General features: G+C 39.5%; 1 protein-coding gene across 19 annotated transcripts in view; it reads left to right on the forward strand.

Moving 5' to 3' along the window:
* The window catches only part of ERC2 (ELKS/RAB6-interacting/CAST family member 2), a 904,872-nt gene that overhangs the window by 532,248 nt on the left and 356,642 nt on the right, over positions 1–15,982 (forward strand). For all 19 annotated transcript variants that reach the window (XR_007404126.1, XR_007404127.1, XM_049097733.1 and 16 more), the window contains one exon: positions 12,686–12,846. Coding sequence is in view for 17 of the 19 variants with exons in the window: in XM_049097733.1 (XP_048953690.1) it covers positions 12,686–12,846 (161 nt within the window). In the remaining 2 variants the exon portion in view is untranslated. The remainder of the gene's footprint in view (positions 1–12,685; positions 12,847–15,982) is intronic.

A 15,982-nucleotide genomic window follows, 5' to 3' on the forward strand; every position in this document is an offset into this window, starting at 1 on the left:
TTTGGATGTGTTTCCTTCTAGTCATTTTGTTTTCTGTGACTATACATTTAAAAACCTACATATAGTTGGAATTGTATTTACCATTTACTAACTTGCTTTTCTTTCTTGGGATTTCATGAACTTCTTTCCCTTACATTCAGTCTTCCTACTTAATGTTTAATATCTGTCCAACATCTCAACAATTGGATGCCCCTAATTTCCTATCTAATTTCTTTTCAATATTTATACACACACACACATATTTTAATTTATTTAACTCATTTATTTGGAAGGTGAGTGTACATATGTATGTATTTATGTATTCATTTGTATTTATGCGTGTGTGTATATATATATATACATGCATACATACAAAGTTTTAATTCTGATTTTTATAAACAAAACTATGATGAACATATTTATTATATACTCAAGTAATTTCCTCAGAAAGCATACCTTATGATATCCTTAGGATAACTTACTAAAATGGGATCATGGATCAAATGGTAATTCATGAACTGTAGTGAATTTAAAGGAATTTAAAAGTTTCTCTCACATATTCAAAACAGATAAAATTTCCACAAAGATTGAAATAGTTTCTTTTTTTTAGGGATGCCTGGGTGGCTCAGCAGTTGAGTGTCTACCTTCAGCTCAGGGAGTGATCTCAGGCCAGGGGATCGAGTACCTCATCAGGCTCCCTGGGAGAAGCGGGCTTCTCCCTCTATGTCTCTGTCTCTCTCTGTGTGTCTCTTATGAATAAATAAGTAAATAAAATCTCTAAGAAAATAAATAATTTCTTTTATATTTTAAGATTTAATTTGTTGTTTGAGAGAGCAAGCAGGCAGTGGAGGTAGGGGAGAGAAGGGCAGAGGAAGAGGGAGAAAGAATCCTAAGAGGACTCCACACTGAGCATTGAAGCCTGCATGGGGCTAAATCTCATGATCATGAGATCACCACCTGAGCCAAAACCAGGAGTCAGGCACTTAACTGACTGTATCACCCAGGTACCCCAAAGATTGAAATAATATCTAAACATCACTGGACAATAAAGTTGTAAAACTTAGATGCTCTGGCTCTTTCCAGTACAGTAGCCACTAAATTTGGCTATTTAAATTTAAATTTTAATTTAGATCAAACTACATTACATTAAAGATTCAGTTCCTCAGTTGTACCACCACCATTTCCAGTGCTCTGTAGTCACATGTAGTTAGTGATATGTGTATTGGACGGTGCAAGTGAAAACTTTGCCATCATCATAGGAAGTTCTTTTGTATAATGCTGCTCTAATATCTTCAACAAGTTCCTTCGTGTTGTGTTTGGAATTCAGCTAGGTTAGACTAAAATATGAACAATACATATTTGAGAGTGATTCATTTGGTTTGTTACAGATTCCCTAGTAAAAAAATTCACCATTCCATTGAAGACATAAAATACTGTGTCTCTCTGAAAATGGAGAAAGAAAATGGAAATTGTAACTTTATCTTGCTTACTCATCCTCTATGAGGTTGAAAGCTAAGCACCAGTGTTTAAACTAACATCACTGTTGATAATGATTACAGCTTACTATGTGTTTGCTATGTGCCAGTGTGTAACTATTGCAAGTCAGGTATTCTTCACAAGGAGGTCAGGAGGTATGGTTGTTATCAATAGTTTATAGAGAAAGGAACTGATGTAAATAGAGGTCAAGAATCTTTTACAGAGTCACATAGCCAGCACATGCCTGGATCCTGATTGGGAACTAAGTCTTCTGGCTTCAAGATCCATAGTCTTACGACTAGCTACACTGCTTCCAAGAACATCTGAGACTGTTAGGGAGAAAACCAGCTCTTTGCTATGCTAAACAACTGTGCACATTTAAAGTAAAGAATGCTTCCCTATTGTTCAAGAAGCACCTACACAGCTTTTTTTCTCATGGAGGTTCCACTGAGCTTGGTCTAATCTGGAATGAAAAATGCTCAGGGCATGGTGGAGAAACTTTTATTCATTTGTATTCCAACACTTTGATTTAACAGAATCTAAGTCAGATATATCTTACACATTCCTTCTCTATCTTCTATTATTGTCTGAAGTTTTGCTAATAAGCCTGGGAAGAAAAGAAGGAAAAAGGAGAAGTTAAAATGCAGTCAAAATCAAAGAGTTTGAGCCCAAACACACTCACTTGATGTGGGTATTGGTTTAATGCTGAAATATTAGAGGTGACACATTTAAGCAAATCTCCTAGATGCTTAAACTTCAGTGAGGAGGGAACAAATCCCAAATCACAGTCCTGAGGGTGGTTAGGTCCAGGCAGAAAGCAGTCTGGGCATTTTCAGTTTCAACCTTTTCCAAAAGGTGTCACTCTAAGGCAGCAGTGGGGAGGTGGGAAGGAGGTGGAGATAGAAATGTCAGATAAGAATAATTGGAAAAATAAGATTAGTAGCCCTCATTTTAACAGATTCTTCACCATAAGCATCACTGTCTGAGAAGTTCTTGCTTTTGAGGAGGGAGGGTTTTGGTGTTTATCTTCACCTTCTGATCTCTGGGTGACCTCCTCTGTGCCCAGAGCGGAGCTAGGCCAGGTCCCAGCTATTCCCACAGGGCCAATTCACATTCCGTTGTGGCTATATCTTGGGATATGGGGATTCCATTGGCTCTGTGTTCTGGTACAAACTGAAAACTACCATCCTCTTGCACTTAGGACAAGTGAAGACAGAAAACCAGGATGAATGGTGAAGGCTAAGGCAGAAGGGCCCATGTATTTTTAAAACGTAGTTTAAAAAACTTTAAAAATTCCAAATCATTAACACAAAATAGACACTAACTCAATACTGACATATAATTTAAGGAAAAAAATTGTTTTATCAAAATATTTGAAGATCAGTTCTTGCCAAGCAAGCCTCATGAAAAGCACAGGACGTTGCCACGTGTCAGGAAGAGACACACAGAACTCAGAGTGGGGCTCTTGGCAGATAACTGAGAGAGAAGCTGGTTTTCAAATATTTAGTTAAACAACACAAATGTATGTGTAAGTTTAAGTCGACACATGTTAATGATTTAAGGTCTTAAACAGGTTTTTTATTTTATTGTTTTAAGGCTCCGCTGTTCACTCTAAAAGTTCCGACAGTTTCTCCAGAGCTGGGTGTAAGCACTAGACTCCTTAGAAATTCATTTAACGGCTTCATTATTCTTCAAGTGTATGGAGTTATGAATTATTCAAATGCAATTGAATAGTCCTGGTAATTTAACCATTTTATAAGACAGTTTTTATGATCTGCCACATGGAATGACTAATAAAATCAGAAATGGCACACAATCATTTGAGTGTTTTTTAAACTGGTGTGGCCTAACAGACATCTAGCTTAAAGAAACCATTAATTATTATGTTCTTCATTTGTAAAAAGAAGTTGATGTATTTTAAAATGTAAGCTTTCTAGAAGTAATATCAGAATTCAATTTTGACATATTTGGGGACCTTGTTTAAGACTTAAGATGTTCCATTTTAAAATATACAAGATCCTTGAAGTTGCCGTGAATTCTGTTTTCATTGAGGGTGGCATTTTAGGAATTAAACAGTTTTCTAAATTATTTTCCCCAAGAAATATTATTGTCTGGTGAATCACCAATAGATGTGCCTCTGAAAGAAGCAAATGCCATATTAAATCAAGACAAATATGCTATTTTCCTGCTGGACTTCTCAAAAGTGGTTATTGACTCAATCATTGTGATTCTCTAAGTAGCAATTCCCTAATGCACAGGACCACAGGTCCCCATAGCCTGGGCTACCAGCATCATTTTTTTCCTTCCTCTTCAATAAGCCACTCCCACTTGACTGATTTAGGGAGGTGGACCATGAGGCCTAGAGCAGGACTGGCTCTTGTTTCACTCTTGCTCATCACTCAGTACTTTTCTTTAATAGCTTTTTCGGGGAAAAAAGATTAATTAATTAATTAATTAAAGAGAGAGAGGGAGAGACCGAGAGCAGGGAGAGAGGCAGAGGGAGAGGGAGAGAAATTCTCAAACAGACTGTCTGCTGAGCACAGAGCCTGATGTGAGCTGGATCCCAGGACTCAGATCATGACCTGAGCCAAAATCAAGCATCAGCCGTTTAACAGATTGAGCCACCCAGCCATTCCTAGCTCTTTTTTTTTTTTTAAATCACAATTGTGATTAATTGGTTTTTGATTTACGCTTGTCTGCCAAACTAGACAGCTTCTGAAGATGAGCCTATCTCAAGTGTCCAGCAGAGTGCCCGGCACATAGGGGACAACCAGTAAGGTGGTGGAAAGAAGGAGGGAGTGCACATTTTCTAGGTCCCAGGGAAGAGCATGTAGAATACAGAGCAGGACTAAAAACTTCCTGCTTGTTCCCCAGCTCAAAGCTTGGGACCTTTTTATTGTGCCATCCTGAATCTCACAGGTTTCTGAGTGCTCCTAGTGGCTGCTGGGGTGACAGTGAATTTAGGTCTTCCTTTCATTCAGGAGCTGAGTAACGGAGCCCCCTCATCTCTATAGCAAGGAGAAGGCGCTTGAGGCAAACAGAGAGCAAGACCTGAAGGGTGTTTGGTGAGGATGGCAAGGGGACCACTGATTTATGGGGTAGGAAAGTATCAGTTTCAGACTCACACTTCATCCATCATTGCACTAAGTGAGTCAAAGGAGGGTGTTTCAGAATCATGCTTTTGCATTCCCCTTCCTGCCATCCTGCAGGTATTTATTGAGTATAGGCAGTGGTATTGTGTCAGGGGCTGAAGGGGCTTTCCAAAGAGGACAAAGAAAAAAAAAAAAAAACAAGACAAAGATATGGTTCTTGTCCTCCAGCAGATTACAATCCAGTTGTAGCAACTAAGCATCCACATGAAAAGTTGTGCAGGAATATGAAGTGGTATTTGATTAGGTGGTAGAAAGTCAAGTGTAGACAGTAAGAACTGGGACTTGGTGGATGCCTGAGTAGCTCAGCGATTGAGCATCTGCCTTTGGCTCAGGGCGTGATCCCGCAGTGCCAGGATTGAGCCTCACATCGAGCCTGCTTCTCCCTCTGCCTACGTCTCTGCCTCTCTCTCTGTGTCTCTCATGAATTAATAAATAAAATCTTTAAAAAAAATCATAGAGATCCTATTGTGAAACCAAAACTTGATCCAGGTATGTGCTTGTCCAGCTTTTAATCACTGTACCCTTCCTGCCATCCTGCATGTATTTATTGAGTATGTACACTAGCTAGAAGGAATGTCAGGGCTGTGAAGGAGGTCAGGGCTCTCTGACAGAACTTTAAGGGTAGAGTGATTTTGGGAACAGGAGGGGGTCATCACTGGCAGTCCAGATGTGTGTGTGTGTGTGTGTGTGTGTGTGTGTGTGTGTGTGTGTGTATACAGTTGAGGATAGGTGACAGGAAGCACAACATTTGAATTCAGTAATAAGCAAACATAAGATGGGTTAAATACTTACCAGGCACTGTATTAATAAGAGTTGACACTTTTATGGCACAAAGAACTAGACATTGTTCTCAAGGTATTACAGATATTAACCCATTGAATCTTTACAAAACCCCTGTGAGCTAAGTTTTGTTATTGCCCTCCCATCACAAGCTAGGAACCTGGGGCTCAGGGAACTTTTGTAACTCACCCAGAGTGCCACAAATAGTAAATGATAAGCTAGCTCCTGAATTCTAATCTATCTATCTATCTTTCTTTCCTTCTTTTCTTTCTTTCTTTCTTTCTTTCTTTCTTTCTTTCTTTCTTTCTTTCTTTCTTTCTTTCTTTCTTTCTTTCTTTCTTTCTTTCTTTCTTTCTTTCTTTCTTTCTTTCTTTCTTTCTTTCTTTCTTTTTCTCTTTTTTTATTTTTTAATAAATTTATTTTTTATTGGTGTTCAATTTGTCAACATATAGAATAACACCCAGTGCTCATCCCGTCAAGTGCCCACCTCAGTGCCCACCACCCAGTCACCCCCACCCCCCACCCACCTCCCCTTCCACCCCCCTAGTTCGTTTCCCAGAGTTAGGAGTCTTTCATGTTCTGTCCCCCTTTCTGATATTTCCCACTTATTTTTTCTCCTTTCCCCTTTATTCCCTTTCACTATTTTTTATATTCCCCAAATGAATGAGACCATATGTTTGTCCTTCTCTGATTGACTTATTTCACTCAGCATAATACCCTCCAGTTCCATCCACGTCGAAGCAAATGGTGGGTATTTGTCGTTTCTAATGGCTGAGTAATATTCCATTGTATACATAAACCACATCTTCTTTATCCACTCATCTTTCGATGGACACCGAGGCTCCTTCCACAGTTTGGCTATTGTGGACATTGCTGCTATAAACATCGGGGTGCAGGTGTCCCGGTGTCTCACTGCATCTGTATCTTTGGGGTAAATCCCCAGCAGTGCAATTGCTGGGTCGTAGGGCAGGTCTATTTTTAACTCTTTGAGGAACCTCCACACAGTTTTCCAGAGTGGCTGCATCAGTTCACATTCCCACCAACAGTGTAAGAGGGTTCCCTTTTCTCTGCATCCTCTCCAACATTTGTGGTTTCCTGCCTTGTTAATTGTCCCCATTCTCACTGGTGTGAGGTGGTATCTCATTGTGGTTTTGATTTGTATTTCCCTGATGGCAAGTGATGCGGAGCATTTTCTCATGTGCTTGTTGGCCATGTCTGTGTCTTCCTCTGTGAGATTTCTCTTCATGTCTTTTGCCCATTTCATGATTGGATTGTTTGTTTCTTTGCTGTTGAGTTTAATGAATTCTACTTTCTAAACACTGTGCTGTGCTACCTCTTTTGTTAAGAATGCACTGTTTTCATATTTGCCAGTATCTACACTAGGAACTTTACATTAATTGCTTCATTGTGTACTTGTAGAGACTCTTATGAGAAGTACTGTTGTTACAGATGAGAAAACTCAGACCCTTTCCCAAGATTCTGACTGACATATGGTAAAACAGGTATTATTAGTACAGTCTGATTTCATAATCATGCTTTTAATCATTCCTCAGCATTTTATTTTTTAATATTTTATTTATTTATTTGAGAGAGAGAGTGAGCAAGAGAGAGAGAGAGCATGAGCAGGGGGGAGGAGCAGAGGGAGAAGGAGAAGCAGACTCCCTGCTGAGCAGGGGGCCTGATGCAGGATTTGATTCCAGGACTCTGGAATCATGATTTGAACTGAAGAGAGACGCTTAACTGACTGAGCTACCCAGGTGCCCCCATTCTCAGCATTTTAAAATACGTTAATTTTTTTTTTAATTCAAAATCCTGAGTAGAATTCTATATATAAAACAAAAGTAGAACAACTCCCTTTGGGACACCTGGGTGGCTCAGTGGTTGAGTATCTGCCTTTGGCTCAGGTCATGATCCTGGGGTCCTGGAATTGTGTCCCACATCAGGCTCCCCCAATAGGGAGCCTGCTTCTCCCTCTGCCTGTGTCTCTGCGTCTCTCTCTCTGTATTTCATGAATGAATAGATAAAATCTTAAAAAAAAAAAGAACAGCTTCCCTTTGAGTGTGGGATGGTAGAGAAAGATCTCTGCTGATTCACATTCCTCCCATGTCATTGACCTATTTATCAGTCCCTAGATGTCCTTGGGAAGCCCTGCTGCTCAAGGGAACACATTTTGAAAACCACTACTGTGGGTAATTGGTAGCTTCTTGAGATGTTGGAGCCAGGCTAGTGATATTTTTGACAAAATATTGGTGGGTTAGGTATATTGATTTGGAAGTAGAGATAAATTATGACAGTGAGTCCTGTGGGACACCTTTGAATCTCAGACCCATAGGGCCCAGTATAAAGATACTTTCAAACACATACAGTCAAAACAGCTGAAAAAAATCAAAAGGTAGTCTAATTCTTCAATTTGTGTCTTTGGAAAACATTGAAAGGGCCCCAGAAATAGCCCCTAGCAACGTTTTCCTCCGTCCCTTTTCTCTTCTTTGCAATTTCCTTATTGTGCCCTTAAAACATACCTCTCTCATCCAAGTTTCAGGGCTTATTCTTCCTCTCTCTGTTCTGACTTCCTTCTCCTTATTACACAGATCATCATAGCCTGTGCTTCAATGTCCTGTACCTTTGTACTTAGTTTCTCAAGTTCACTTTGCTACCCACATATCCTAAAATCTAGGACTGGACCTGGCTGAGAGATACACTATGATGGGGAGAAGCTGATCAGACAAAGCCATGTCCTTGTTTAGGATAGGGGATAGAGTCAAAGGCTAGGAATACACACACACACACACACACACACACACACACACTCAGTCATGCAATTATTTTCAACCTTATTAGGAATGTGGGAGTGGAAGGGATGTGAGTTTGTGTTGTCAAAAGTAATGATAGGAAAGAATGATAGGGGCACCTGGGAGGCTCAATTGGTTAAGTGTGTCTGCCTTTGGCTCAGGTCATGATCCCAGGGTTCTGGGATTGAGCCCTGAGTCTGGCTCCCTGCTCAGCAGGGAGTCTGCTTCTACCTCTCCCTCTGCCCTTCCCACCCACCACTTGTGCTCTCTCATGTGTGCTCTCTCTTTTTCTCTCTCCCTCCCTCTCTTTCTCTCTCTCTCTCTCTCTCTAACAAAATCTTAAAAAAAAAAATGATGGATATGAGAAGTCTTTCCAAAATAGAGCCATATGACTTAATGATGAACTGAAAATAAAAGAGGAAGGAGAGGAAAGAGACAGATGTGGTTCTGAGGTCTTAAACATGAGTTACTGAGTAAAGATTAGGGTGTTGGACCTGTGGATGCGTTACAGAGTGGCAGGTTGAGAGAAAAGGAGTAGGTAGTAGGGATTCAGTTTAGGCATGTGTGCATGGATCATGAATTGGCTTTTGGTCATCTTGCATCTAAAGTGATATTAGGACATCCAAATGAAAGTGATCAACAGGTGGTTAGGTATGTGAAAGAGGTCAAGGGAGTAAAAGATAAAGTTTGAAAGGTATCTATGCATACGTGAGAGCTGTGGAAACAGACTTCAGTTCTTCTCCTAAGGATACACGTGGATGATGAAAATGTTTCTAGGACAGAGTAATAAGAGGAAGGATCCAATTATAGACTGCAAGAAGGTGAAGAATTTACAAAAGAAACATGGGAAATAGGTTCCCAATCTAAAAGAGAGCTTCAGAGAACCCAAGGGAAGAGTTGATTTTAGGGAAATGGTGGATGGATATGACCCCACTCACCCATTAAATCTATTACAAGGGGCTATTTAATTACAAGGGGGGAAATTCTCATGATACATTTATTGAAAACTGTTTGGGAAATTGTATATAGCATCCCAGTTATACATACACGAATGGAGAGAGAGAAATGGAGAAATTTATAACAAAATGTGTATATTGTTTATTTCCAGGTAGCAGGATTTTGGGTGATCTTAATGAAAAAGAATGTCATTATTTTATCTTAAAAAGAGAAATTTTAAATATTTATATCTGTATCTTTTACAATTTGTACAATGAGTGTACTTTATTCTCATTAAGAAGAAAAATTATTTTATTGACATCAGTTAGAAAAGAATAAATAATATGGAGGCTACGTCATTTCACTTATTGCCCACAAACATGGAACAGAATAAGCAGCCTGGTCCTGTGTTTCCTGGCAGGGAAACTGAAGCTGAAAGAGATGTAGGAATTTGTGTCAGTCACATTGTAAGTGATGGAGCTAGGATTCTAACATGGGGCTTTTTAAGGCACAAGTTACATATACATGGTTAAAATGTTACATCAAATGAGAGGAAAAAGTTGGCTGTGCAAACTATACATTATGAAAAGATATGTTGGGGGCACCTGCGTGGCTCAGTCAGTTAAGCATCTGCCTTCAGCTCAGGTCATGATCTCAGGTCCTGGGATTGAGCCCCATGTCAGGCTCTCTGCTCAGCAGGGAGTCTGTTTATCCCTTTCTCTCTATCCCTCCCTCTGTTCATGTTCTCTCTCTCTCTTTCTCAAATAGATAAATAAAATCTTTAAAAAAAAAAAAAAAAGACATGTGGCAAGAAGGAAGATACCAGTGGTGCAAGTATAGAGTTTCCATGGTATAGCAAGAGTGAAAAGCAATTTTCTTTCTTGATGAGAGGGGACTGGTGGTGGGGAGATGGAGGCAGGTATAGGGCACTTGATAAGAAGTGTGACAGTTTACTTGGCCAGTGGTAACAGACAGTCCATCATCTCAAGGTGTATAACAAAAGAGGTTTATACCTTGCTTAGGTAATATGGGTTGGCCTTGGGCTTTGTTGTGGTCACTCAGAGACTCAGGCTGAAGGAGACACCATCTGAAACACACTTTTATAGCCACAGGGAAAAGGGAGGGTTGGGGTTGAATACTAGCACTTACATGCTTTACCTGGAAATGACAATGATTTTATTGGCCAGAACCTCAGCCCAATTAAAATGGAGGGGCAAAGTGTAGCTGTACCACGTGCCCCTAAAGAGGAGAACGGGAATATTGTGAACCACTCTAATGACCACCACAACAGGGAGAATATTACTTGCTTTTTTAATGCTCCTAATTTCGTAGCAAAAGAAATAGTTGGCAGAACTCTAGTAGATGTTTAACACAGGAGGTATCATGGGCATCACCCAGGAAACTGAGACTCAAAGAATCAAGTGATCATTTGTACAAAGTCACAGAGAGAAACAGTGGCCGTGTGAAGACTAGAACTGTGTGTCTGAGGCCAGTGACCCCCAGTGGCCCTCAGTGTGCAATACTCACTGGCCTGGGGTATGTGATTTTGGAGGAGTGGTGGCCATGGCCTAGGAAACTATTGGAGACTCTGCTTGCAAGGTGTTGAGAATAGCAGTCTCACCTCATACGGGGAGTTGTTGATGCTGGAAGCCAATGGCATCTCCATCAGTAAAAACTCTGGACTGCATCTCTTAGGCGCCCAGGTTTCTCTATGTGGTTATTGCTGAAATGACCAAGAAAGACTGCAAATCACTACTCTAAAAGTGTAATTGTGAAAGTTGAGTTAACATAAAACTAGCTGAGGCTGGCCCCAAGCAGTAAAGTGGCAGGTGAATTAAATACCTGGAAACCCAGTGGAGCAGCTCTGTGTCTATAGATTGCAGACAGGTCAGCTTCAACTTAATGAGAGAGAGTTTAGCTGGTGAGAATCCTGGATAGTGTCCTTCTCTGGGATCAGTAGTGCATTCAGAATAGAGAGCAATTTATGAAAGGAAATGAGGTCATGAGGACATAGGCCATCCTATAGAGAGTTAGGCAGACTAAATCTGAGTTGGTACTTGGAATGAACATAGTTCTGATCTTTTTTTACACTGCTATCAAAAATGGGAGGAGGGAAGGAGGAAAAATATCTGCTTCAGTTTCACTAAAGCATTGCTTTGTAGAAGGGCTGCTAGTCATATTTATAATATTCTATAAATTTACATCAGAAATTATTACAATTGTTTTTTAAATTTTGTATATTTCTAAAGTTAAAGAATAATACTATTTATTCTACACTTAAGCAGGTGTGGTTCTGGGACTTCCATGGTTAACCCTCATATTCCTTGCTATTTAAACTATATTTGGTTTTGGCTTTGACTTACATTATATGGTCATCAAATTCCTCTTTTTATCAGGGAAAAAAATGGAAGGTTTTCTGAATCTTAAGAGCATGTAATTTACCTTGGATGTGAACTATAATGCTTATTCTGAAAAAATTCCATGTAAAACTGAAGAAATTGTGTAGAAATTCTTTATGAATTGCAACCTAACATGTCATTGACACATTTTGAAGGGCATTTTGTTGACTTTAGTGATGGATGATCCCATTCTGCCAAGTTCAGCTGGAAGGGGGGTGGCTTAGAAACCCAAATATCAACCCTGGAATCTAGAAACTTCCTGGAACCATGGTTTTAAATCAGCAGGGTGGATGCGGCCTGCATCTGTGCAAGGGATGGCATTTCACTGGCTCGCTCCACGGAAGTCTCTGGAACAGAATTGTAAACACCAGCCCTCTTTGTTGTGTGTTGGCTTTTAAAAGCCCCCAATGGTTTGGGGAGGATAAGGCCTTGCCTTGGGGCTCCCTGGTCCAATTTTTTGGGACCTGGCTAAAAATCCTGGATATTTGATAGTCTGGCTTATTTCTATGGTGTATTAGCACCCTATAAAAGTTACATGTCATTTATTTCAAGTTTAGAAACCTCTCAAACTTCAGGGGCAAACCAAACTTGAACCTTTTGTGGCTGGAATTCTGTTTACCTTTGGCCAAACTTTACTTCCTGAATATGAGGCAGGGAGGTGAGGTGAGAGGGGGCTCCTGAGGCCCCTTGGACATCAAATCGCTTTTGCCAAACAATGCTTTGATAGGTTAAAACATGAATGAATCTGAAACACGTAGATTAGCTTCCTGTCAGAATACTCTGGGGCCTACACACAAAAGTATATTGTGCTGGGCAAATGCATTTTGAGTGTTCCCTTCCGCCAACTGTGAGGCAGTATCTGAGATTTTTTGCCAAACACAGGTTGAAATTGGGTCAAGCCAGTTACCTTCCACTTCTAATAAATATATAAATAGTTTCTATAAAGGTTATTGGACAATCCAATTGAATAAGAACTTTGGATAAATTTGGACATTACTTGTGTTTGAAACATTTATTTTCAACCAGTGACAAAGAAAGAATGGGCTCTAAGATACAGTGCCCTGTTCAAGGATGGCTATGATTCCTTTGTGTCTATTGTCAGAATATAGGCTAGCAAGGAAGTCCTGGTGCTTGAATGAAGGAGAAATAACACACCATTCGATGTGCCTTTCAGATAGAGGAACTGATGAATGCATTGGAGAAGACCAGACAGGAACTGGATGCTACCAAGGCACGCCTGGCCTCCACACAGCAGTCCCTGGCTGAAAAAGAAGCACATTTGGCCAATCTCCGGATAGAAAGGAGAAAACAGCTGGAGGAGATCCTGGAGATGAAGTGAGTATCCATTTTTGTTTTCCTAGTTTCTCTTTTCTAACTTTTCTTTAGGGATGGGGAAAGAAAGTCTATAGAAGACAAAGAAAGAGCTTGAAGAAAGAATAATTTAGCCAACACTTAACTGTTCATTTTTGTGACTCTGCTTTTTATATTTTTTTAAATTATAGCTTCCATGTCCCAATTTGCACATTTTTCATATATGTTATTCAAAAAAAAAAATTCAGCATTAAATTTTGTGTGTCTGTGTTTTGTGGATGGCGCTATTATTCTTAGATTTGTCTCAAAGGTTTGAGCTGGCCAAGAGACAGAGTCCTCATTAAGCACAATAGTAATTTGAGTGCTGCTTAAAGTTAAGTGGAAACTTTTCTGAGGAGGTATTTCCTAATTGTGACTATAACTTTGCTAATTATATTCTTTTCACATGTGTACAATGTGTAGCTTGTGTTGGCTTTCATAGAGTCTCAAGGTTGGCACCTCTTTGTTTAGAAAGCAAGGACTCTGATTTGCTGGGTGATAAAAACAGACTTGGAAATCCCACTGCCACCTCCTCCCCCTCACCCAAGGGTAGGGTAGGTGAGGGATATGGGGAAACTGGAACCAATCTCTTTCTTTGATTTAATCAATAAAGTGTGGTCTCATGCTGGGCAGTGATCCTTCCTGTGGGCCTGTGACACACCCATCTCCACCTAGCTCTTATTTCATTCTTACTATGAAATAATATTACCATGGAAGAACATAGGAAAGAAAATTACTCAAAGATTTTAAAAATAATCACTTGGTATGGATCCATTCCTAAAGAAGTAGGCAAGAAGCAGCATCTCTCTATATAAATTAAGATGAAATAATCTCTAAGATATAATTTAACTTCCTTCCACAATAAGGAAAACGTACATAATTATGGCATCTTAAGCCTGTAACATAGACTTTGAAATTGGTGGCTAGGTATGGAAGCATGACCTTATCCTGACCCCACAAGTCTTACACATGGTTAACATTAAACCCAGAAAGCTTAGATCATGGAAAATATGGAATGAAATATTTTGAACGATTTAATAATGAGGACAAAACTTTTATTCCTTGTCAACTACCTCAGTTTCTCCAAGACCAAAGAATAAGTATTTTTAATGCATAAATTTGCATCTTTCCTAATTAAACAGTGTATAATAGAAACAGATATTATTATCTTTAGTTTAGAAGTGAGTGAACTGAGATTCAGAGAGATTTCAAATAATTTGCTTATGGCCATCTGGCCAGGATTAAAACTGAAATCTTCTACTTCAAGCTCCCTTTCTACTGTCTTATTTCCTCATGGAGCTTATGTGAATTCCACCAAGCCTGGAACTTTGTTTACTTTGAGTCACTGTGGATATCAGACTGCCTAGAACAGCAGCATATGGTAAATGCTCAATAATTGTTTATTGAATGAGTGAATAGATTGAATGCAAAGACTAGATTTATTGTAGCTAAGAAGAAAAGTATTTCAAGCAGCTATGACATTACCAGCTTGATCAATAATTTATTAACAATAGCAGTCCATTGATTCCGTGAGGCTTTATTCTTTTCCATTCACCAGTCCCACTTCTGCCTCCTTGTGTATTGTGATGTATGAAGTTCAGCCTAGTTTCTCTCATTGTTCTCCAGCTATTCCCAAGTTAACTCTTTATCTCTTGGAGTGATTTATTATGACTTTTAAAGGAAACTTCCATTACTTCCTGTTTATAAAAAGGACATATACTTTCAGCATTTTGAGAGAGCAAGTAATGGTGAAACACACTGGTTTGGGAGTCATCAGATCTAGGTTGGAATCCTGTTTCTTCCACTTGGCGGCCGTATGATTTAGGGGAAATGACCTTAACATCGCTGGCCCTTCTGTTTCCTCCTATAATGACTTTGGTGGGGTGTTTGAGAGGAGAGGCACTCAGGAGGGCTTGGCACAAGGAAAATGATATATGTGTGTAAATGACGCTATCAGCCAATGAAAATATGTCATTTGTTTAGTATACTTTGTGAAGAGTATCATTTATCTAAAATTTGGATTTATTTTTCTTAAACATATAAACCTTTTCCGTGTGTATGTTTTCCCACTTAATTTCATGATTTCAGATAGCACCTAACTAAGACCTCTTTTGGTGAATTGCCATATTATTGCTCAAGTGCTTAATCTTCTGCCACTGCAAAATAAATACAGAATTCTTCTGTTAATTCCTTTGGTAAGAGTAACAAAGCCCTGCTTCATTAAGCCCAATATGGACTCTATTCACTATTTAACTGGCCCAGAAGCCTCACTTATGGGCTCCTTCCCAGGACCATAGGGACACAGGTACAAGGCAATTATATTGACCAACAACTTCAACTTGGCCTCCTGGGGTATTCATGTCAACCAGCTAGTTTGATCAATCTTGATTTTTAAACTGAGTTGACATATTGGTTACTGGACACTAATTGAGTCAGTGTAGGTTAGTGGAAACAATCAGATGGGTATATCCCTGCCCATATTTACTATCATTCTGTGCCGAGCATTATTGGTTTTCTTTCAATTGGCAGGCATCGTGTAAGCAACATTAGGTGAAGTCTATCTACTTCCAAACCCTGGTGGGGAGAGACTGTATAGTGTTAGAGGACAGAGGGGTGAGACCATGAGTCAAGAGAAAGGAGGTGGGATATGTTAACTTACCCATAACATTGAAGATCACTCTCTGGTTATTTCAGTTTTCTCTTCAGTAACATGGAGGTGATAATAACCACCTTGCCTACTCTATGTAATTGTTGTACAGACAGGACTTTTTTTTTTAAGTACTGAACTGAAATGAATATAAACCAGCATATGTGAAAGTGCTTTGAAACATAAAAGGGGCTTTTGAAATGAAAGGTGGTGTCTGTTAAATTTGTTGTAAAATCAAATGGCACAGAGTTTTAAAATTGGAAAGCAGCTGGGTCCAACCTCCCAGTGTGCATAAACCAGATTCCTACCCACATAATTACTAATAGAGAATTCACCAGGCTCTGGTGAACACCATTCTTGTTGGAAGTTGTGAGCTCTGGCAGGTACCTCATTGGTTCTTATATGGAACCAAAATGGCTTTCCATGTAATCTTCTCACTTGGTTTTTGTTCAGGGCTACACAGAATTCACCTGA

The sequence above is a fragment of the Canis lupus genome, chromosome 20 (assembly GCF_003254725.2).
Source record: "Canis lupus dingo isolate Sandy chromosome 20, ASM325472v2, whole genome shotgun sequence".
Lineage (NCBI taxonomy): Eukaryota > Metazoa > Chordata > Mammalia > Carnivora > Canidae > Canis > Canis lupus.